We start from the raw sequence: 25,311 nt of genomic DNA on the forward strand, positions 1-25,311 counted from the left end.
CAAGAATGACGAAGCCTTTGCTTTTATCAGTTTTCCAAGTTATTGGGCCATGAGTGTGAGAATTAAGAATCCACGCTGTTGGGCCTTCCAGGCATCTCTGGGCTGCTACGGTTAAAACAGCAGGGAACACGAGAGGCAGGTACTCCCTCCAGTACCTCCTGTCCTTTTTATTTCGCATATAAAAATTATCTGAAGTCAAGCATCCTAAACTTTGACCATATTTCTATTTATATTTACCTACTATTAAAAAGAGGTGATATTCTTGGTTTCGTCCCACTTCGTTTCATCCCGCTTCAATTAATTTCACGTAAGCTATTTGCATGGTTTCGTTATTTGCCACCTGTTTGGCCCAACGGAGGAAGCCCATCTGAGGACGCACTGTAGCCCAGGTCCGGAGAGCTGGCAAAAAAAAAAATAGCCGACGGGAGGGTTCGATCACATAACCTGCCAACTGATCACGCATAGTTTGTCCAACTAACCTAGCTAGAGATATGAGATGATTTTTTTTCCGTTGCAACGCACGGGCCTTTTTGCTATTATATTAAAAAATGTCAACATCTACGATATTAAAGTTATACAATATGAAAATTAAATTCATGTTGCATCTAAGGATACTGATTTCATATTGTTAATGTTGGTGTTTTTTGCTACAAAGTTGATCAAACTTTATGAAGTTTGACTTCTGATAAATCTTATATGCAGAGTAAAAATGACCGGAGGGAGTATTTCTCAAAAAAGAAAATAAGACGTTTAGTACCACCTCGCTAGCCAAAGGAAGCACAACGGCTGAAGATGTTATAAAAGTAGACCCAGGCTAATGTTTTGAAGCATACCTTTCTCGGCCTTTTGGCTAAGATCAAGTGTAGTATTTGTTCTTATCAGTTTAATATCTGATATGTGGGCCATGTGCCCACAATGATATTAAATTTATTTTTTGTGGGAAAGGTTCTCCATAGTGGCTTGCCATTAAGGCCCTCACGTGTCGCTTGGGCGTTGCACTACATCCCAAGGAAGGCGCACCCCAACCAATACGAATTAAACAATTCTCATTCTTTTGAAAAGAATAATTTTTAATCATGATAACAGTGCTGGTGCTTGTGACATGCACATGACTCATTGTACTCACTATTTTTTAGTGTTTAATTTTTTTTTTTTGATTGTTGTGCCTTCTTCGCTTGGCTTCCACCTCCTGGAGCATTCGTTGGGCAATAAAAGCTTAATGGACCCGATGCTTTGTTATTTGAATCAGTTGGATTTGTTTATACTCACATGAACTGTTTTTTTTTCTTGCTTGGTGCATCATCAAGCAGAAGACAAGAATGATTCAATCCTGTGTTCGCTTTCCAGCATTATCTAGAATAAATTTTGAGTGAAGTGCATCCTAGGTCCTCGAACTATTCTTGAACTATAATAAGTGTGTATATATGTGACACCTCCGAAATAGTTCAAGGACCTACATGACACCTTTGAAATAGTTTGAGGACCAGGATGACACATATATTGCACTTTGAGGACATGGATGACGATTTTCATACTTCGAGTACCTACGTGACACCTCTGAAATAGTTCGAGGACCTATGATGCACTTCACTCATAAATTAGCCTATTAATGTGTCAGATTTTCGTGCTTTTGAATATTAGCAACTGATAGTTGTCTGTCTATTTAATGCAATAGAGTAGCACTGCACCACGAAGTCAAGAATGTATTTTACAATTTATTGTCCAATTCCTTATACTGCTTAGCATCACAAGGCGATCTGAAATTGCAAAGGTACATGAAGCAAGTGGCAGCATATTTTTCTTGTGAAACTAGCGTGGAAACGAGAAGCTTATTCCAAGGGAGGCCCTTCGGTGATGTTCCAGAGTTAAGTTCTTACTTGAACAGTTAAATTCAGCGTCAAATATATTCCCTCCGTTCCGAATTACTTGTCGCAGGTATGGATGTATCTAGATGTATTTTAGTTCTACATACATCCATTTCTGCAACGACGAGTAATTTGGAACAGAGGGAGTAGAACTCTACGTACGCAGTTTAGAGCACCTAGCGTGACAAAAATATGCAATTCAGCGTCATCAAGATTCAAGAGTTAAATTCAGAGTACCACAGTGTGCAGTATTTCCCAGCTGAACGGCAGAATGATAAAGGCCGCCCAGCATATTTCCAAATTCATCTGAGTTAGACTCAAATATCTTAACAAAAGTAGACAAAGTGTAGAGGCAAACACACAGCCAAAATACAGTACATCCTAAACCACAGGAAGCAGTTTGATAACCTGCAAAGCAGAGACATTCAAACGTAGATCTTGGAAAGATGAATAGCCTTCAACTGGTCAGTGCAGACTGTGCAAACTCTTTCATGTGCTAAAGCAACTATATGCCAAGGAGGTTCAGAATCATGGTGGCGGGTCCAGGTGTCTCCACTGATCCAGTAAAGACGCTGGCAACAACTGACAATGTGGTGGACAAGACTGTATGGCCTTGGTATGGGGCCGCTGGCACTGACGAAGTTTCCATCGCACAGCGGCGACCAGGTACCTCTGCCCAGATCATATTGCCGCAGTCGGCCGCTGTTAGTTGGGTTGAGGACGGTGATGGAGTTCCCCTGAACGAATGGTAGGTTTCTGGAGTTGACGGCCATGCTCCAAGTGCCAATGAAGAGGGCATGGTCGCCGATGCTTGTCAATGGTGTGGCAGGGATTCCGAGCATGAGGTCAGCAAGCCGGATAACCACAAGCTGGGAGTGTCTGTCAGTATAGCCGACCAGAAGTTCAGAATTGCACTCCACCAGGTAAGCCTTAGCCATCTGATTAGCTGGACATGTGGCGATCATTTGTGGCGGTGTAGACGGCCACGAGGAGGAACTGGAGCTATCTGGTGGATTGACGCGCATGATGTGTGAGGGTTTGTTTTTCGAGATCCTCACCGTGTAGAGGCTGCCACGGAATGGCAGTGCTGTCATCATGCCAGTCATCATCCAGCTTGTGTGAGTCCAGTGCTTGTCACCGGTGGATACGTACGCCATGCGCTCGGCGTGGCTGAGCGCGACCATGATGGTAATACTGCCACCCACATGGACGGAGACAGCCGCGTGGACCATCCGTAGTCGAAGATCATAAGGGCCATTCAGAAAGATCCCAAACTTACTCATGTACAAGCAGAGGGAGGCAAGGGGAGGAAACTCGGCAACATCACCGGTGAAGGGGTGGAGGAGGCAGATAACAGCATCCTTCTTGCGCTGCAGGAGAAGGAGGCCGTCAGGGCAGTCAAGCACGGAGTGGTCCTCGAAGCACGGGAGGTGCACGCGGATGAAGATGCCGGTGTAGATGTTGAGGAAGCAGATGTAGCCGCCCAATGCAGGGTGGCCGGGGTGAAGCCCGTTGCCCTCCGGAAACATCATCCATTGCCGTGGGTGAAAGCGCGGGTCTACCACGCCGCAGCCGCGCGGGCTAAGAGTGTTGGCACGCCACTGCTTGCACACTGCACGGAACCAGACGTAGTGCAGCAGGTCGCTAGAGAGTACCCGGTCAGCGATCAGCCTCAGCAAATCAGCATTCAGCGACTCCCAGCACAGGACATAGGCTTGTTGAGCGCCGCGCCCACTGCAACGGTGTTGGTTGGTGGCTATGCTTGCTCCAACACTTGTCATCCCGTTTCCCCCTGGGAAGGAATAAGACTTGTCAGCTGAGTTCTAACAAGTAGAAATATTATTACAATGCTACTAGTCAGAACTCAAACTTGCTCAATGACATTGCTTTAGTGCTATTTATGAAAATGCCACCCGTCATTTGTTTTCTTCTATTTTTGCCATGTACGGCACTACCGTTAAGTCAACGCACTTTGACACACTTCGGATGATCTGAAAATTAATAAGTTCGTCATACCCTTTGCGATGTTTAGGACTGCAAACTGTTGAAGGTTGTGAGACAAAAGAAGCACAACAGCACCAGCACATCCACGGTCAGATTTTGACAACAGTCAGCCAGCATCTCTCGACAACACAGACACCAGTAAATAATCAATCCAACTTTGCCCAGATACGACTATAAGAAGAACAAAAATATTATCCAAACGGTTGTTGGAGTTTATGCGGCACTATAGCTAGGACTGCAAACGGTTGCAGGTTGTGAGCCAAAAGAAGCGCAATCACAATCAGATTCTGACAACAGATTCAGCCAACATCTCTCGACAACACAAACACCGGTAAATAATCAATTTGTTTTCGCTCACATATGACTACAAGCAGAACGCAACGGAAAACAAAATCTAGAACCTATCAGATTTTGCATCACAAACAAAAACATTATCCATCCATAACCTATACGATTTCGCTAACACAATAAGGGCCAATTCTTTTGAGGTATGGTTTATGCATAAGCTCATGTAAAATAAGCCTCAGATAATCTCCTGTGGAAATAAGTCCCTCAGAATAAGCCAGCTAGCTCCTTCCGGTTCCTATCCCTCCAGTTTAATTCTGATATACCCTATGAAAAGTCTGTAATGCCCATGTAATCTGTTCATACACTCATGGCAGTACATCATGAGTCCTACATAACCATGGCAATTCATAGTCTCATGGCAGTACTAATCTTGTTCATGGTCAGACCCACACTCATATAGCAACAAATACAAGAATTGCAGAAATTAAACAAGGTCAGACGCACACTATCTATTCTTCCTTCATGGCAGAACATCGTATACAAGCACAAAATTTGTTCATACACTCATATAGCAATAAATATTTATACACTCATATAGCAGCACTAATCTTGTTCATACACTAAAAAAAATTAACAGGCATTTACTGTCTCAAGACACCTGTACGCACACACGCATCAGTATACATGTTGTCCCAAATCTTTCAGTTCACTCGCTCTGCACGAACGATCTCCGCGCATTGCAAAATCGTACGCAAGGTTGACTGAAAAATTGCAATTGTAAGTTTGTAACTGAACGCATTGGACTGTAAATATGCAGTTGTGCAGACCTGTTGCCGAGGATCCGGTGGAGCGCGACGATGTGGTCCTCCTCCTGCTGCGAGAAGCAGCCGCGCTTGAGGTCGGGGCGGGAGTAGTTGGTCCACCGCAGGCAGCAGCTCTTGCCGCAGCGGTTCTGCCCGGCCAGCCTGAGGAGTGAGCTCCAGCAGCCGACGACGTGGCGGTTGATGTGCGGCCGTCGCGCGGGACAGAGGAGGGGCGCGTCTACCCAGCACCGCCGGCGTCCATGTCGTCGGCTTGGAGAAAGGCGGCTGGAGGCGGGGCCGGGGGCGGCGGTGAAACCTAGGCAGACTGCAGAGGAGAGGGACGAGAGGAATACAGGGCGAGCTGCGCTACCCTATTTTTTCCTATCGTTCTGGGAGGACGCGGTGGCATTTTGGGCGTAATTCCGTATATGGAAGAAAAAAAATTATAATCTTCAATGGACATCACCAAATTTTGCTACATTATCGAGATACAATATCACTCTCAATTTCGTGAAATCATGAATCATTTTAAACTCGTGAACATATTTGAAATCGTGAACATTTTTTAAATTCATGAACACTTATACAAATTTTCGAACATTTCTAGAATCAAGAGCATTTTTTGAATTCATGAAAATTCTATACTATTTGAAAATATTCTTTTAGAAATTGTGAACATTTTTGTAAACAATTTTCTTGAATCATCAAACATTTAGAACAGCGGACATTTTTATGGGAATTGGTGGAACAATTTTTCAAATTCATGACATTTTTTATTTAACAAATATTTTTTGAAATGCATGATCATTTTTAGAATTAGGGAACATTTTTTGAATGAATAAATTATTTTGTAAGCCATGAACAATTTTTTAATTTCCAGGATATTTTTCCATTCATGAACTTTTTTTTGAATTGGTGAAATTTTGTTCGACTTCATTAAAAAAATTAATACACAAACTTTCTAAAAAATCATAAACATTTTTTATTCCCCGAATATTTGTTTTCAGAATGTCGATTTTTTTGATAAGCAAACATTTCTTTATAAAATCATGAACATTTCTTGAATCCACAAACATTTTATGATTTATTAAACATTTTGTTTCAAAATTCTCATTTTTTAAAAAATTTGGAACCTTTTTAAGTACCAAATTGTTTAAAGTGGAAAAAAATTAAAAGGAAGAGAAAATAAAAAATAAAAACGAAATTTGAAAAAGAGGTCGTCCGGACATGGGTCGTCCCAAACGGGCGTGCTGCTTCGTCTCGCAGCGCGCAAAGCGTAGTATAGGAGGTCCCTACTGCATGGGCCGGCCCAGGCGAAGGATTCCTCTGTGTGAAACTTTTTTTATCACTTATATGTGGCATTGATGGGTAATATTCTTTAAAGGTAATTTTCATGACGTACCGCCAGAAATAATAGTCCCTTTATTATTAGGTATAGATAAGAGCACCTACAAGGCTACAGCCAAGGTCATCAAATTCGGCCCCTCAAAAGCACTCGGGTGCATCCGCGAGCACTGACCAAGCACTCGTTAATTTGAGTCCTTCACATCCACACTCCTTATATCCCATACTCTATATTCATACTACTCATGCGACGTGAACGTAAATTACGTAGATCATTAGACAGATTATGAAATGGACATAGACATGTACATTCTGGTCACCAAAAGATCATAGACGAATCTCTCAAAGTTCACATAATCCACATACAATGGCCAGGTTCTAACTTGAGACATAAATAACTAGAAATTAACGACGGAGACGGTGAAGATTCACCCTTCCTCGTCGGGCCTCTGCCCTCACTAGTAGAAAAAGTCTCATTTGTCCCGGTTCATAAGACCCATTTGTCCCGGTTGAGGAACTGGGACTAAAGGGTCGGTATTAAAGCCCAAAACCTTTAGTTCCGGTTAGCCTACGAACTGGGACAAATGGGGCTCCACGTGGCAAATGGGCCTTGCCCAAGCAGGGGACCTTTTGTCCCGGTTGGTAGCACCAACCGGGACCAATAAGTGGAGAAGCTATGTCCTAGAGGCAATAATAAAGTTGTTATTTATATTTCCTTATATCATGATAAATGTTTATTATTCATGATAGAATTGTATTAACTGGAAACTTAGTACATGTGTGAATACATAAACAAACAGAGTGTCAGTAGTATGCTCTACTTGACTAGCTCGTTAATCAAAGATTGTTAAGTTTCCTAGCCATGGACAAAGAGTTGTCATTTGATAAGCAGGATCACATCATTAGAGAATGATGTGATTGACTTGACCCATCCGTTAGCTTAGCACGATGATCGTTACAGTTTCATTGCTAATGCTTTCTTCATGACTTATACATGTTCCTCAGACTATGAGAGTATGCAACTCCCGAATACCGGAGGAACACCTTGTGCGCTATCAAACGTCACAACGTAACTGGGTGATTATAAAGATGCTCTACAGGTGTCTCCGATGGTGTTTGTTGAGTTGGCATAGATCAAGATTAGGATTTGTCACTCCGAGTATCGGAGAGGTATCTCTGGGCCCTCTCGGTAATGCACATCACTATAAGCCTTGCAAGCAATGTGACTAATGAGTTAGTTACAGGATGATGCATTACAGAACGAGTAAAGAGACTTGTCGGTAACGAGATTGAACTAGGTATTGAGATACCGACGATCGAATCTCGGGCAAGTAACATATCGATGACAAAGGGAACAACGTATATCGTTATGCGGTTTGACCGATAAAGATCTTCGTATAATATGTAGGAACCAATATGAGCATCCAGGTTCCTCTATTGGTTATTGACTGGAGATGAGTCTCGGTCATGTCTACATAGTTCTCGAACCTGTAGGGTCCGCGCGCTTAACGTTCTATGACGATTTATATTATGAGTTATGTGATTTGATGACCGAATTTTGTTCGGAGTCCCGGATGAGATTGGGGACATGACGAGGAGTCTTGAAATGGTCAAGACGTAAAGATCGATATATTGGAAGGCTGTATTCGGACATTGGAAAGGTTCCGAGTGATTCGGGTATTTTTCGGAGTACCGGAGAGTTACGGGAATTCGTATTGGGTCTTAATGGGCCATACGGGAAAGGAGAGAAAGGCCTCAAGGGTGGTTGTGCCTGGACTGGTCCGAATTGGACTAGGGAAAGGGGGCGCCCCCTTCCTTCCTTCCTTCTCCTTCTCCCTTCCCTTTTTCCTATTCCATGTGGGAGGTGGAATCCTACTAGGACTAGGGAGTCCTAGTAGGACTCCACACTTTGGGCGCGCCCTATGAGGGCCGGCCTCCTCCTCCCTCCATCCTTTATATATGTGGCCAGGGGGCACCCCATAGACACACAAGTTGATCATTGATCCTTTAGCCGTGTGCGGTGCCTCCCTCCACCATAATCCACCTCGGTCATATCATCGTAGTGCTTAGCCGAAGCCCTGCAACGGTAGCATCATCATCACCGTCATCACGCCATGGTGCTGAAGAAGCTCTCCCTCGACACTCAGCTGGATCGAGAGTTCGTGGGACGTCACCGAGCTGAATGTGTGCAGATCGCGGAGGTGCCGTACTTTCAGTACTAGGATCGGTCGATCGTGAAGACGTACGACTACATCAACCGCGTTGTCATAACGCTTCCGCTTACGGTCTACGAGGGTACGTGGACAACACTCTCCCCTCTCATTGCTATGCATCACCATGATCTTGCATGTGCACTAAACTATCAAGTAGATCAATAGCTCGCGATGTAGCTCCCTGTTTATTTTTGATATGTTCCTAGAGAAAAACTATGTTGAAAGATGATAGTAGCAATGATGCGGACTAGGTTCGTGATCTGAGGATTATCCTCATTGCTGCACAGAAGAATTATGTCCTTGATGCACCGCTAGGTGACAGACCTATTGTAGGAGCAGATGCAGACGTTATGAACATTTGACAAGCTCGGTATGATGACTACTTGATAGTTTAGTGCACCATGCTTTACGGCTTAGAACCGGGACTTCAAGAATGTTTTGAACGCCACAGAGCATATAAGATGTTCCAGGAGTTGAAATTTGTATCTCATACTCATGCCCGTGTCAAGAGGTATGAGACCTTTGACAGTACTTTGCCTACAAGATGGAGGATAATAGCTCAACGAGTGAGCATGTGCTCAGAATGTCTGAGTACTACAATCACTTGAATCAAGTGGGAGTTAATATTCTCGATAAGATAGTGATTGACAGAGTTCTCTAGTCACTATCACCAAGTTACTAGAAATTTGTGATGAACTATAATATTCAAGGGATAACGGAAACGATTCCCAAAGCTCTTCGCGATGCTGAAATCGGCGAAGGTAGAAATCAAGAAAAAGCATCAAGTGTTGATGGTTGACAAGACCACTAGTTTCAAGTAAAAGGGCAAGGGAAAGCAAGGGAACTTCAAGAAGAATGGCAAGCAAGTTGCCACTCCCATGACGAAGCCCAAAGCTAGACCAAACCCTGAAACTGAGTGCTTCTACTACAAAGGAAATGATCACTGGAAGTGGAACTGCCCTAGATACTTGGCGGATAAGAAGGATGGAAAAGTGAACAAAGGTATATTTGATATACATGTTATTGATGTGTACTTTACTAGTGTTTATAGCAAACCCCTCGGTATTTGATACTAGTTCAGTTGCTAAGAGTAGTAACTCGAAATGGGAGTTGCAAAATAAACAAAGACTAGTTGAGGATGAGGTGACGATGTGTGTTGGAAATGATTCCAAGGTTGATAAGATCATCATCGCACACTCCCTTTACCTTCGGGATTAGTGTTGAACCAAAAATAAATGTTATTTGGTGTTTGCGTTGAGCATAATATGATTGGATCATGTTTATTGCAATACATTATTCATTTAAGTCAAAGAATAATTGTTATTCTATTTACATGAATAAAACCTTTTGTGGTCATACACCCAAGGTGAATGGTTTATTGAATCTCGATCGTAGTGATACACATATTCATAATATTGAAGCCAAAAGATGCAAACTTAATAATGATAGTGCAACCTATTTGTGGCACTGCCGTTTAGGTCATATTGGTGTAAAGCGCATAAAGAAACTCCATGCTGATGGACTTTTGGAATCACTTGATGATTGCGAACCATGCCTCATGGGAAAGATGACTAAGACTGTGTTCTCCGGAACAATGGAGCGAGCAACTGACTTATTGGAAATAATACATACTGATGTATGCGATCCGATAAGTGTTGAGGCTCGGGGTGGGTATCGTTATTTTCTGACCTTCACAGATGATTTGAGCATATATGGGTATATCTACTTAATGAAACATAAGTCTGAAACATTTGAAAAGTTCAAAGAATTTCAGAGTGAAGTGGAAAATCATCGTAACAAGAAAATAAAGTTTCTACGATCTGATCGCGGAGGCGAATATTTGAGTTACGAGTTTGGTCTTCATTTGAAACAATGTGGAATAGTTTCGCAACTCACGCCACCTCGGACACCATAGCATAATGGTGTGTCCGAACGTTGTAATTGTACTTTATTGGATATTGTGTGATCTATGATGTCTCTTACCGATTTACCACTATTGTTTTGGGGTTATGCATTATAGACAGTTGCATTCACGTTAAATAGGGCACCATCTAAATCCGTTGAGATGACACCGTATGAACTATGGTTTGGCAAGAAACCAAAACTGTCATTTCTTAAAGTTTGGGGTTTCGATGCTTATGTGAAAAACTTTCAAACTGATAAGCTCGAACCCAAATCGGAGTAGTGTGTCTTCATAGGATACCCAAAAGAAATTGTTGGGTACACCTTCTATCACAGATCCGAAGGCAAGATATTTTGTTGCTAAGAATGGATCCTTTCTAGAGAAGGAGTTTCTCTCGAAAGAAGTGAGTGGGAGGAAAGTAGAACTTGATGAGGTAATTGTACCTCCCGAATTGGAAAGTAGTTCATCACAGAAATCAGTTCCAGTGATTTCTACACCAATTAGTGAGGAAGCTAATGATGATGATCATGAAACTTCAGGTCAAGTTACTATTGAAACTCGTAGGTCAACCAGAGTACGGTCCGCACCAGAGTGGTACGGTAATCCTGTTTTGGAAGTCATGTTACTAGACCATAACGAACCTACAAACTATGAGGAAGCGATGATGATCCCAGATTCTGCAAAATGGCTTGAGGCCATGAAATCTGAGATGGGATCCATGTATGAGAACAAAGTATGGACTTTGATTGACTTGCCCGATGATCGGTGAGTCATTGAGAATAAATGGATCTTCAAGAGGAAGACGAACGATGATAGTAGTGTTACTATCTACAAAGCTCGAATTGTCCCAAATTTTTTTCAACAAGATCAAGGTGTTGACTACGATGAAATTTTCTCACTCGTATTGATGCTTAAAAGTCTGTCCAAATCATGATAGCAGTTGCTGCATTTTATGAAATCTGGCAAATGGATGTCAAAACTGCATTCCTTAATGGATTTCTTAAAGAAGAGTTGTATATGATGCAACCAGAAGGTTTTGTCAATCCTAAAGGTGCTAACAAAGTGAGCAAGCTCTAGCGATCCATCTATGGACTGGTGCAAGCATCTCGGAGTTGGAATATATGCTTTGATAAAGTGATCAAAGCATATGGTTTTATACAGACTTGCGGTGAAGCCTGTATTTACAAGAAAGTGAGTGGGAGCACTACAGCATTTCTGATAAGTATATGTGAATGACATATTGTTGATCTAAAATAATATAGAATTTTCTGGAAAGCATAAAGGGGTGTTTGAAAGGAGTTTTTCAAAGAAAGACCTCGATGAAGCTACTTACATATTCAGCATCAAGATCTATAGAGATAGATCAAGACGCTTGATATATTTTCAATGAGTACATACCTTGACAAGATTTTGAAGTAGTTCAAAATAGAACGGTCAAAGAAGGAGTTCTTGCCTTTGTTGCAAGGTGTGAAGTTGAGTAAAGACTCAAAACTCGACCATGACAGAAAATAGAAAGAGAATGAAAAGTCATTCCTTATGCCTCAGTCATAGGTTCTATAAAATATGCTATGCTGTGTATCAGACCTATTGTGTACCTTACCATAAGATTGGCAAGAGGGTACAATAGCGATCCAGGAGTTGATCACTGGACAGCGGTCAAAAATATCCTTAGTGGAATAAGGAAATGTTTCTCGGTTATGGAGGTGACAAAGAGTTCGTCGTAAAGAGTTACGTCGATGCAAGCTTTGACACCGATCTGGATGAGTCTAAGTCTCGATCTAGATACATATTAAAAGTGGGAGCAATTAGCTAGAGTAGCTCCGTGCAAAGCATTGTAGACATAGAAAATTTGCAAAATACATACGGCTCTGAATGTGGTAGACCTGTTGACTAAATTTCTCTTACAAGCAAAACATGATCACTCTTTGGGTGTTAATCACATAGCAAACTAGATTATATACTCTAGTAAACCCTTTGGGTGTTAGTCACATGGAGATGTGAACTAATCACATAAAGATGTGAACTATTCGTGTTAAATCACATGACGATGTGAACTAGATTATTGACTCTAGTGCAAGTGGGAGACTGAAGGAAATATGCCCTAGAGGCAATAATAAAGTTGTTATTTATATTTCCTTATATCATGATAAGTTTTTATTATTCATGGTAGAATTGTATTAACCGGAAACTTAGTACATGTGTGAATACATAAACAAACAAAGTGTCACCAGTATGCCTCTACTTGACTAGCTCGTTAATCAAAGATGGTTAAGTTTCCTAGCCATGGACAAAGAGTTGTCATTTGATAAGCGGGATCACATCATTAGATAATGATGTGATTGACTTGACCCATCTGTTAGCTTAGCACGATGATCGTTACAGTTTCATTGCTAATGCTTTGTTCATGACTTATACATGTTTCTCAAACTATGAGATTATGCAACTCCCGAATACCGGAGGAACACCTTGTGTGCTATCAAACGTCACAACGTAATTGGGTGATTATAAAGATGCTCTACGGGTGTCTCCGATGGTGTTTGTTGAGTTGGCATAGATCAAGATTAGGATTTGTCACTCCGAGTATCGGAGAGGTATCTCTGGGCCCTCTCGGTAAGGCACATCACTATAAGCCTTGCAAGCAATGTGACTAATGAGTTAGTTACGGGATGATGCATTACGAAACGAGTAAAGAGACTTGCTGGTAATGAGATTGAACTAGGTATTGAGATACCGATGATCGAATCTCGGGAAAGTAACCTACCGATGACAAAGGGAACAACGTATATCGTTATGCGGTTTGACCGATAAAGCTCTTCGTATAATATGTAGGAACCAATATGAGCATCGAGGTTCCGTTATTGGTTATTGACTGGAGATGAGTCTCGGTCATGTCTACATAGTTCTCGAACCCGTAGGGTCCGCACGCTTAACGTTTTGTGACGATTTGTATTATGAGTTATGTGATTTGATGACCGAAGTTTGTTCGGAGTCCCGGATGAGATTGGGGACATGAAGAGGGGTCTTGAAATGGTCGAGACGTAAAGATCGATATATTGGAAGGCTATATTCGGACATCGGAAAGGTTTCGAGTGATTCGGGTATTTTTCGGAGTATTGGAGAGTTATGGGAATTCGTATTGGGCCTTAATGGGCCATACAGGAAAGGAGAGAAAGGCCTCAAGGGTGGCCGCGCCTGGACTGGTCCGAATTGGACTAGTGAAAGGGGGCGCCCCCTTCCTTCCTTCTCCTTCTCCCTTCCCTTTTTCCTACTCCATGTGGGAGGTGGAATCCTACTAGGACTAGGGAGTCCTAGTAGGACTCCACACATTGGGCGCGCCCTATGAGGGCCAGACTCCTCCTCCCTCCATCCTTTATATACGTGGCCAGGGGGCACCCCATAGACACACAAGTTGATCAATGATCCCTTAGCCGTGTGCGGTGCCCCCCTCCACCATAATCCACCTCGGTCATATCATCGTAGTGCTTAGGCGAAGCCCTGCGATGGTAGCATCATCATCACTGTCATCACGCCGCGTGCTGACGAAGCTCTCCCTCGCCACTCAGCTGGATCGAGAGTTCGTGGGACGTCACCGAGCTGAACGTGTGCAGATCATGGAGGTGCCGTACTTTCGGTACTAGGATCAGTCGATCGTGAAGACGTACGACTACATCATCTGCGTTGTCATAGCTGAAGGAAATATACCCTAGATGCAATAATAAAGTTATTATTTATTTCCTTATATCATGATAAATGTTTATCATTCATGCTAGAATTATATTAACCAGAAACATGATACATGTGTGAATACATAGACAAACAGAGTGTCACTAGTATGCCTCTACTTGACTAGCTCATTGATCAAAGATGGTTATGTTTCCTAGCCATAGACATGGGTTATCATTTGATTAACGGGATCACATCATTAGGAGAATGATGTGATTGACTTGACCCATTCCATTAGCTTAGCACTTGATCATTTAGTATGTTGCTATTGCTTTCTTCATGACTTATACATGTTCCTATGACCATGAGATTATGCAACTCCCGTTCACCGGAGGAACACTTTGTGTGCTACCAAACGTCACAACGTAACTGGGCGATTATAAAGGTGCTCTACAGGTGTCTCCCAAGGTACTTGTTGAGTTGGCGTATTTTGAGATTAGGATTTGTCACTCCGATTGTCGGAGAGGTATCTCTGGGACCACTCGGTAATGCACATCACTATAAGCCTTGCAAGCATTGTAACTAATGAGTTAGTTGCAGGGTGATGTATTACGAAACGAGTAAAGTGACTTGCCAGTAACGAGATTGAACTAGGTATTGAGATACCGACAATCGAATCTCGGGCAAGTAACATACCGATGACAAAGGGAACAACGTATATTGTTATGCGGTTTGATCGATAAAGATCTTCGTAGAATATGTGGGAGCCAATATGAGCATCCAGATTCCGCTATTGGTTATTGACTGGAGACGTGTCTCGGTCATGTCTACATAGTTCTCGAACCCATAGGGTCCGCACGCTTAAAGTTCGGTGACGATCGGTATTATGAGTTTTTGTGTTTTGATGTACCGAAGGTAGTTTGGAGTCCCTGATATGATCACGGACATGACGAGGAGTCTCGAAATGGTCGAGGCGTAAAGATCGATATATTGGACGACTATGTTCGGACACCAGAAGGTTTCAGACATATACCGGAGTACCGGGGGCTTACCGGAACCCCCGGGGGGCTTAATGGGCCTACATGGGCCTTAGTGGAAATAGAGGGCAGCAAGGGAAGTGTGGGGCGCGCCCCCCAAGGCCCAAACCGAATTGGTTTAGGGCAAGGGGGGCCGGCCCCCTCTTTCCTTCTCCTCCTCTCCCTTTCCTTCCCCCTCTCCTACTCCTACTAGGAAAGGGAGGAGTCCTACTCCTAGTGGGAGTAGGACTCCCCCTCTCCCTGGCCGGCCGCCTCCTCCCCTTGCTCCTTTATATACGGGGGCAGGGGGCACCCCATAGACAATACAATTGATCATTGATCTCTTAGCCGTGTGCGGTGCCCCCCTCCACCATAATCCACCTCGATCATATCGTAGCGGTGCTTAGGCGAAGCCCTGCGTCGGTAGCATCATCATCACCGTCACCACGCCGTCGTGCTAACGAAACTCTCCTGTGAAGCTTTGCTGGATCGGAGCTCGCAGGACGTCATTGAGTTGAACGTGTGCAGAACTCGGAGGTGCCATGCGTTCGATACTTGGATCGGTCGGATCGTGAAGACGTACGACTACATCAACCGCGTTGTGCTAACGCTTCCGCATTCGGTCTACGAGGTACATGGACAAAATCTCCCCTCTCGTTGCTATTGTCGGATCATGGGTTCCGGCAAAACCCTCGAGGTTCGAACACTGGGGTGCGCGTGAAGGTTTTCTCCTTATCGATCCATGCCCTAGCTCGCTAAGATCTCGCGGATGAACTCGACGAACTCACAAGACAAAGACACAAGATTTATACTGGTTTGGGCCACCGTTGTGGTGTAATACCCTACTCCAGTGTGGTGGTGGTGGATTGTCTCTTGGGCTGATGATGAACAGTACAAGGGGAAGAACAGCCTCCTGAGGTTGAGGTGTTCTTGTGCTTGGTGCACTTGTGTGGTTGGGGATGATCTTGATGATCCGTCCTCGTCTCGGTCCTCTCTTTACTGTGGTGGGTAGTTCTACTTATATAGGCCCTGGTCCTCTCCCCAAATATTGAGGGGGAAGGGAGCCAACAATGGCCAATTTGAAAGGGGACAACTAGTACATCTTATCCTGACAAAAGTGGTCTTCACCTGCAAAAGGCTCTGGTGGTGACGCCGTCTTGGGCTCCATGGTGACCTCCATCTTGCCGTCCTGCTGGTCTTGGTACCATTGCACCGATATGGAAACCTTTCATTGATGCCTTGGTACTCCGCGCCTACGCTTGCCCCCTTGGCACCAAAGAGGAAGCAATGACACTGCGCGCGCTGGCGCCCGCCTGGTCTCGATCGTCATGGCTCATGTCATGAGGACCTCGCAAGGTTTGCCTTGCCTTGATCTCTCCGCCCCTCGCGAGCCTACCTGGCGAGGCTGCTCTTGAGGAGGTCTTGCATCGTCCACCTCGTGAGGCTTGGCCCCTTGCGAGGGTCTTGAATACCTCGTCAATGAAGATGGGCCGTACAGACCTGCTAGCTCAGCCATGCCGTGGGCCGCGGGCAGGCAAGTCTAGGGACCTCCGTTCCCAGAACGCCGATAGTAGCCCCCGGGCCCAAGGTGCGCTCGGGCTTGGCTTCGAGGCGAAGCTAAAGGTCAAGCGCGGAGTGCTGCGGGCCCCAAAAGCCTGCGGCCTCGGTTGACGCGTGACGATTGATTGGACGTGGGTGTCTCTGCTTCCCCATGCTGCCTTGGAATCCGCCTGGCTATGCGGCCCCGCAACCTACACAGTTATTCTTCCATCGCCCACGCCTTGCTTCCCCAGTCCCTCTGCTTCCTCGAGACTCTGGTCCTCCTCTCCAATCTGACATGCACTCCGCCTACTTCATCGCCATGGCGCCGAAACAAGCAGACAAGGGGAAGAAGCCTTTGTCTTCACCAAGTGCGCCTCTAGCCGCCGAGCCTGCAGTCGGTCGATCCTTAGTGCTCGACGACGAGGCCATGGACAAGGTGCGTCCCATGCTCACCACCAGTTTCAACGAGTGGGGGAGACGGTGGCTTGGCCTGCGTCTCACGCTCGCACTGCTCGGGCGGCCACCGAGGTCCCAATCTTCATCGATGCCCTTTGGGCAGGCCTGATTCCCCTTTCTCCGCCTTCTTCAACGCGGTGCTTGAACATTACCAGATTCATATGCTGCATCTCCACCCCTAATCCGTGACTCTCCTTGCCATCTTCGCCTTCGTGTGTGAAGCCATGGTGGCCATCGCTCCTTCCGTGGCCCTTCTCCGCCATTTCTTCTCATTGCATCTGACTGATCCCCGGCAAAGCTCGGGGTGCGTGAGCTTCCAGGCCGTGCCCGCGACGGCGGGCGCGGGGAACGACTTCGAGCTTCCTCCCTCCACGAGCGAGTTTCATACACGGTGGGTATTTTTCGACGCCGGCATGCTTAGCCCTCTGCTCTGATAACCCACAATTATAGGGGATTGCAACAGTTTTCGAGGGTAGAGTATTCAACCCAAATTTATTGATTGAATATTCTCAAGTATTAGCAGCTGAGTTGTCAATTCAACCACACCTGGAAACTTAATATCTGCAACAAAGTATTTAGTAGCAAAGTAATATGATAGTAGTGGCAACGGTAGCAAAAGGTAATGGTAGCAAAAGTAATGTTTTTGGTATTTTGTAGTGATGATAGCAATAGCAACGGAAAAGTAAATAAGCGAAGAATCAATATATGAAAAGCTCGTAGGCAATGGATCGGTGATAGAGAATTATGCCGGATGCGGTTCATCATGTAACAGTCATAACCTAGGGTGACACAAAACTAGATCCAATTCATCAATGTAATGTAGGCATGTATTCCGAATATAGTCATACGTGCTTATGGAAAAGAACTTGCATGACATATTTTATCCTACCCTCCTGTGGCAGCGGGGTCCTAATGGAAACTAAGGGATATTAAGGCCTCCTTTTAATAGAGTACCGGACCAAAGCATTAACACATAGTGAATACATGAACTCCTCAAACTACGGTCATCACCGGTAAGTATCCCGATTATTGTCACTTCGGGGTTAACGGATCATAACACATAATAGGTGACTATAGACTTGCAAGATAGGATCAAGAACTCTCATATATTGATGAAAACATAATAGGTTCTGAAATCATGGCACTCGGGCCCTAGTGACAAGCATTAAGCATAGCAAAGTCATAGCAACATCAATCTCAGAACATAGTGGATACTAGGGATCAAACCCTAACAAAACTAACTCGATTACATGATAAATCTCATCTAACCCATCACCGTCCAGCAAGCCTACGATGGAATTACTCACGCACGGCGGTGAGCATCATGAAATTGGTGATGGAGGATGGTTGATGATGACGATGGCGACGGATTCCCCTCTCCGGAGCCCCGAACGGACTCCAGATCAACCCTCCCAAGAGGTTTTAGGGCTTGGCAGCGGCTCCGTATCGTAAAACGCGATGAATCCTTCTTTATTTTTTCTTCCCGAAAGCAAATATATAGAGTTGGAGTCGAGGTCGGAGGAGCTCCAGGGGGCCCACGAGGCAGGGCGCGCGCCCTAGGGGGGCAGGTGCGCCACCCACCCTCGTGGCTAGGGTGTGGCCCCCCTGGTCTTCATCTTTTGCAAGGATTTTTATTATTTCTGAAAAGATGTTCCGTGAAGTTTCAGGTCATTCTGAGAACTTTTGTTTCTGCACATAAATAACACCATGGCAATTCTGCTGAAAACAGCGCCAGTCCGAGTTAGTTCCATTCAAATCATGCAAGTTAGATTCCAAAACAAGGGCAAAAGTGTTTGGAAAAGTAGATATGACGGAGACGTATCAACTCCCCCAAGCTTAAACCTTTGTGAGGGAGTCCTGGATTAGGGGGTGTTCGGATAGCCGAACTATACCTTCAGGCCAGACTCCTGGACTATGAAGATACAAGATTGAAGACTCCGTCCCGTGTCCGGAAGGGACTTTCCTTGGCGTGGAAGGCAAGCTTGGTGATACGGATGTTCAGATCTCCTACCATTGTAACCGACTCTATGTAACCCTAACCCTCTCCGGTGTCTATATAAACCGGAGGGTTTTAGTCCGTAGGACAACATACACATGAACAATCATACCATAGGCTAGCTTCTAGGGTTTAGACTCTCTGATCTCGTGGTAGATCTACTCTTGTACTACCCATATCATCAATATTAATCAAGCAGGACGTAGGGTTTTACCTCCATCGAGAGGGCCCGAACCTGGGTAAAACTTCGTGTCCCTTGCCTCCTGTTACCATCTGGCCTAGACGCACAGTTCGGGACCCCCTACCCGAGATCCGCTAGTTTTGACACCGACATTGGTGCTTTCATTGAGAGTTCCTCTGTGTCGTCGCCATCAGGAAGGATGCCTCGCCCCGTCTTTAAAGACGGCACCGTTGCTAAGGGAGCTTTGGCTGTCGGCCAAACCCTTCGGGTAGGTGGTTTTCTTATGACCACCTGTTCGGCTTCCGCGCCGACGATGACCTCTCGAGCCATCGAAAACAATCTTCATGTCAACTCAGAACTTGCCGAGCAGTTAGATCCAATAGAGCTTTCCTCCATAAACGAGCTCTTGGATCGCTTCGCCGCCCTGGGAGTCACTACGGATTACGACCAGATTGGGCCTAAAACCGATTTGAGAGAGACTAACTCTCCCCAAGCCACCCATCACGTTGCCGTGGTAGAGGGACAGTGCGGCGACCCTTCATCCATCTTAAGGACTCGCTACATCCGGATTCCCGATCCCTCCAAGCCGGATGTCCGCGGAGGGGAGGATATCACTCAAGACCTGAACCTAGAATCAGGCGACGGACTGGATTCATTGGACCACATCCAGGAATCCAAATTTCTGAGTTCGGAAATTCCTCGGCCTCTGAACCTCAGAAGGGGTAAGGCTTCAGATTTAATTCCACCCACCCACCCGAACATTAGCGATCAATCCCAAATCAGGCAAGAGCCCAAAGAAACAGTACATCATTACTGGGCCAGATTCCTCTTGGTTATGAACATGATAAAGGGCTGCCGCGAGGAAGACGCAATTTCATTCTTCTGCAATAATTGCACGGACAAGGGAATATTCAACGCCATAAGTCGCCGGGATATTACACGCTTCGCTGACTTAGCATCCATAGTACGAAAGTACTATGCGATGGAAAGCGCCCAGGAAACTGAAACAAAATTTTGGGACAAACCGGCCCTTAAGGCAAGCCCAGTCCGAAATAAAAGGGTGCATCATCGCCAGTCACCCGGGTCAAACACCAAAAGGCAAAAACCCTCTACAGGGCATGGAACCGTACTGGAAGGATGGCTTAATGGACCCTGTAAAATTCATAGTACAGAGGACGCCACACCAACTCACAGCCTTAGAGCATGTTGGATACTCCGGCAGGTGGCCAAAATTGGCGAAAACCTCCTAATTCCGGAGGCCACAGAAAGCCACCCCAGAGACACCAATACAGTATTAATAGTCTTCGAGACCTTCGCACCAAATAATATGCGAAAAAGGACACTCCGCAGCCTTGCCGAAGTCTACCAAGTAGCAACAATAAACCCATGGAGTGACACGGCCATCACCTTTAATGCCAGTGATGAACCTAAATTCCAAACAGCCCGAGCACCAGTTGCATTGGTCCTCAGTCCAATAGTGGTCGGCTTTCGTCTTACCAAGGTACTCATGGACGGCGGTAGCGGATTGAACCTCATTTATGAGGAAACACTTCAAAAAATGGATATAGACTGGAACCGCATCACGCGAAGCAGCACAACCTTTAGAGGAATAATCCCCAGTCGGGAAGCGCGCTGTATAGGAAAAATCATACTAGATGTGGTGTTCGGCACGCCGGACAATTACAGGTCCGAAGAGGTCATGTTCCATGTGGCTCCGTTCAGCAGCGGTTATCACGCTTTGCTAGGGCGGGAAGCATTCACAATCTTCTAAGCAATACCCCATTACGGGTACATGAAGCTCAAGATGCCCGGGCCTAACGGGATCATCACTCTCGCTAGTGATCCAGACATAGCACTCCGCGACGAAAACAAGACAGCCCACTGGCCCTCGAGGCACTATCCGAAGCCCTAGCGGCTGAGGAGCTGACTGCGCTGCGCTCCATGGTGAATAGGGACGATGTGGTACTCGACAAAAGATCCAAATCCACCTCCTTTAAACCAGCGAACGAAATAGTCAAATTCCAAGTCCATCCAACGGACCCCAATAAAACAGCTTCCATCGGGGCACAGTTAAACCATGATGTCGACGCCGCATTGCGAGAGTTCCTACGAGAGAACTGGGACATTTTCGCCTGGCACCCTTCATACATGCCAGGAATCCCACACAGGCTGGCCGAGCACAACTTAAATATCCAAACAGGATTCAAACCTGTCAAACAGGCTCTCCAGCGTTTTTCCGAACCTAAGAGACAGGCTATGGTGAGGAGCTAGCAAAGCTATTAGAGGCCGGATTCATCAGAGATATAAAACATCCGGACTGGCTAGCAAACCTAGTGATGGTTGATACGTCTCCAACGTATCTATAATTTTTGATTGCTCCATGCTACTTTATCTACTGTTTTGGACTATATTGGGCTTTATTTTCCACTTTTATATTATTTTTGGGACTAACCTATTAACCGAAGGCCCATCCTAGAATTGCTGTTTTTTTGCCTATTTCAGTATTTCGAGGAAACAGAATATCAAACGGAGTCCAAACGGAATGAAACCTTTGGGAACGTGATCTTCTCACCGAATGTGATCCAGGAGACTTGGACCCTACTCCAAGAAGTTTCCGGGGAGGTCACGAGGGTGGAGGGCGCGCCCCCCTGGGCACGCCCCCCTGCCTCGTGGGCCCCTCGGAGCTCCACCGACATGCTCCTTCCTCCTATATATACCTACGTACCCCCATTAGACCAAATACGGAGCCAAAAACCTAATTCCACCGCCGCAACTTCCTGTATTCACGAGATCCCATCTTGGGGCCTGTTCCGGAGCTCCGCCGGAGAGGGCATCCATCATGGAGGGCTTCTACATCAACACCATAGCCCTTCCGATGAAGTGTGAGTAGTTTACTTCAGACCTTCGGGTCCATAGCTAGTAGCTAGATGGCTTCTTCTCTCTTTTTGGATCTCAATACAATGTTCTCCCCCTCTCTCGTGGAGATCTATTCGATGTAATCTTCCTTTTGTGGTGTGTTTGTTGAGATCGATGAATTGTGGGTTTATGATCCAACTTATCTATGAATAATATTTGAATCTTCTCTGAATTCTTTTATGTATGATTGAATTATCTTTGCAAGTCTCTTCGAATTATCCGTTTGGTTTGGCCAACTAGATTGGTAGTTCTTGCAATGGGAGAAGTGCTTAGCTTTGGGTTCAATCTTGCGGTGTCCTTACTCAGTGACAGAAAGAGTTGCAAGGCACATATTGTATTGTTGCCATCGAGGATAACAAGATGGGGTATTTATCATATTGCATGAATTTATTCCTCTACATCATGTCATCTTGCTTAAGGCGTTACTCTGTTTTTAACTTAATACTCTAGATGCATGCTGGATAGAGGTCGATGAGTGGAGTAATAGTAGTAGATGCAGGCAGGAGTCGGTCTACTTGTCACGGACGTGATGCCTATATACATGATCATACCTAGATAACCTCATAACTATGCTCAATTCTATTAATTGCTCAGCAGTAATTTGTTCACCCATCGTAGAATATCTATGCTCTTGAGAGAAGCCACTAGTGAAACCTATGGCCCCCGGGTCTATTCTCATCATATCAATCTCCATTACTTTATTTTACTTGTTTTGCTTTTACTTTTCACTTTGCATCTTTATACCAAAAATACCAAAAATATTATCTCTATCAGATCTCACTCTCGTAAGTGACCGTGAAGGGATTGACAACCCCTAAGCGTTGGTTGCGAGTTGCTACCGTTTTGTGCAGGTACGAGGGACTTGCGCGTGACCTCCTACTGGATTGATACCTTGGTTCTCAAAAACTGAGGGAAATACTTACGCTACTGTGCTGCATCACCCCTCCTCTTCGGGGAAAACCAACGCTAGCTCAAGACGTAGCAAGAAGGATTTCTGGCGCCGTTGCCGGGGAGGCCTACGCCAAGTCAAGTCAAGATTTACTCTCCCGTCAACGAGCCATTTCTGGCGCCGTTGCCGGGGAAGCCTACGCAAAAGTCAACATACCAAGTACCCATCACAATGTCTATCTCTCGCATTACATTATTTGCCATTTGCCTCTTGTTTTCCTCTCCCCCACTTCACCCTTGCCGTTTTATTCGCCCTCTCTTTCCCTTTGCCTTTTGTTTGCTCGTGTGTTAGTTTGCTTGCTTGTTCATCACGATGGCCTTACCTAATTTTGGTGATCTTCACCTTAAAAGGCTAGAAGATATCGAAAACGATGTCAGGAAGTTTAAGGTCTTGCAATTTGAGCATAATAATTTCTTTAGAAACGAGCTTAAGGAACAAAAGAGTTTTATGAGTTATATGAATAAAGAGCTCGATGATATGTCCAAAGAATTTGATGGTGTAAGATCCCAAATTGCTCATCTTGAAAGAATGACCGCTGAAATTTCGGATATGCAAGCCACCTTAGTCAATAAGATGGCCGCTAAACCGAATTCCTATGAAAATCAAGATGAAGATCTGAAAGTTATTGATGTGTCCCCTATTAAATCGTTGTTTTGCAATATGAATCTTGATGAATCTGATTATGATCTTCCCTTACCTAGAAGGCGTTCTAAGAATTCTGAGTTTTTAGATCCTGATGATGAAATTGATACAAAAGGGATTGAAAGAAATAAAAATCTAGATATTGCTAAACCCACTATTTTGGATCTCAAGGAATTTAACTATGAAAATTGCTCTTTAATTGATTGTATTTCCTTGTTGCAATCCGTGTTAAATTCTCCTCATGCTTATAGTCGAAATAAGGCCTTTACCGAACACATTGTTGACGCCTTAATGCAATCTTATGAAGAAAAGCTTGAGTTGAAAGTTTCTATCCCTAGAAAACTCCATGATGAGTGGGAACCTACAATTAAGATTAAAATTAAAAATCATGAGTTTCATGCTTTGTGTGATTTGGGTGCTAGTGTCTCTACTATCCCCAAAGCTTTGTGTGATTTGCTAGATTTCCGTGACTTTGATGATTGCTCTCTAAACTTGCATCTTGCGGATTCCACTATTAAAAATCCTATGGGAAGAATTAATGATGTTCTTATTGTTGCAAATAGGAATTATGTGCCCGTAGATTTTATCGTTCTTGATATAGATTGCAATCCTTCATGTCCTATTATTCTTGGTAGACCTTTCCTTAGAACGATTGGTGCAATTATTGATATGAAGGAAGGGAATATTAAATTCCAATTTCCCTTAAAGAAGGGCATGGAACACTTTCCTAGAAAGAAAATAAAATTACCATATGAATCTATCATGAGAGCCACTTATGGATTGCCTACCAAAGATGGCAATACCTAGATCTATCCTTGCTTTTATGCGTAGTTAGGGGCGTTAAACGATAGCGCTTGTTGGGAGGCAACCCAATTTTATTTTGTGTTTTTGTTTTTGGTTATGTTTAGGAATAAATAATCCATCTAGATTCTGTTTAGATGTGGTTTTATCTTTTAATTAGTGTCTGTGCCAAGTTAAACCTATTAGATCTTCTTGGAAGATAGTTATTTGATCTTGCTGTAATTTCCAGAATCTTTGCGCTCAGTGCCCGAATTGTCAAAAATCACCAGAACGTGATAAAATAGTGATTCCAATTGCTTCTGATCAATAAACAAATTGCCCAGGTCGTCTAATTTTGGTAGAATTTTTTGGGTTCCAGAAGTTTGCGTTAGTAACAGATTACTACAGACTGTTCTGTTTTTGACAGATTCTGTTTTGCGTGTGTTGTTTGCTTATTTTGATGAATCTATGGCTAGTAAAATAGTTTATAAACCATAGAGAAGTTGGAATACAGTAGGTTTAACACCAATACAAATAAAGAACAAGTTCACTACAGTACCTTAAAGTAGTCTTTTGTTTTCTTTCTCTAACGGAGCTCACGAGATTTCTATTGAGTTTTGTGTTGTGAAGTTTTCAAGTTTTGGGTGAATTCTTTTGATGGATTATGGAACAAGGAGTGGCAAGAGACTAAGCTTGGGGATGCCCATGGCACCCCCAAGATAATCCAAGGACACCAAAAAGTCAAATCTT

The 25,311-nt window shown here is 44.3% G+C and overlaps 1 protein-coding gene and 1 non-coding gene across 2 annotated transcripts; one reads left to right on the forward strand and one right to left on the reverse strand.

The window, feature by feature from the left end:
* Positions 1 to 829: 829 nt before the first annotated feature.
* On the forward strand, positions 830 to 1,025 carry LOC125517844 (U2 spliceosomal RNA). The gene has a single exon (XR_007287844.2). It is a non-coding gene; the product is annotated as a U2 spliceosomal RNA (small nuclear RNA).
* Positions 1,026 to 2,073: 1,048 nt separating this feature from the next.
* Positions 2,074 to 5,345, reverse strand: LOC125515957 (uncharacterized). Its single transcript, XM_087526837.1, has 2 exons — positions 4,985 to 5,345; positions 2,074 to 3,657 (listed from the first exon to the last, which is right to left on the reverse strand). Exon 2 carries the CDS (start codon positions 3,644 to 3,646, stop codon positions 2,291 to 2,293), a length of 1,356 nt encoding a protein of 451 aa, XP_087382963.1. The 5' UTR covers positions 3,647 to 3,657; positions 4,985 to 5,345; the 3' UTR covers positions 2,074 to 2,290.
* Between the last annotated feature and the right edge of the window lie 19,966 nt (positions 5,346 to 25,311).

This window comes from Triticum urartu, chromosome 6A (genome assembly GCF_056163025.1).
Source record: "Triticum urartu cultivar PI428250 chromosome 6A, HENAU_Tu73, whole genome shotgun sequence".
Classification (NCBI taxonomy): Eukaryota; Viridiplantae; Streptophyta; class Magnoliopsida; order Poales; family Poaceae; genus Triticum; species Triticum urartu.

What these genes read in the sequence shown, in the direction of transcription:
- LOC125515957 (XM_087526837.1), bottom strand. Translation starts at nt 3,646, where the DNA reads ATGACAAGTGTTGGAGCAAGCATAGCCACCAACCAACACCGTTGCAGT.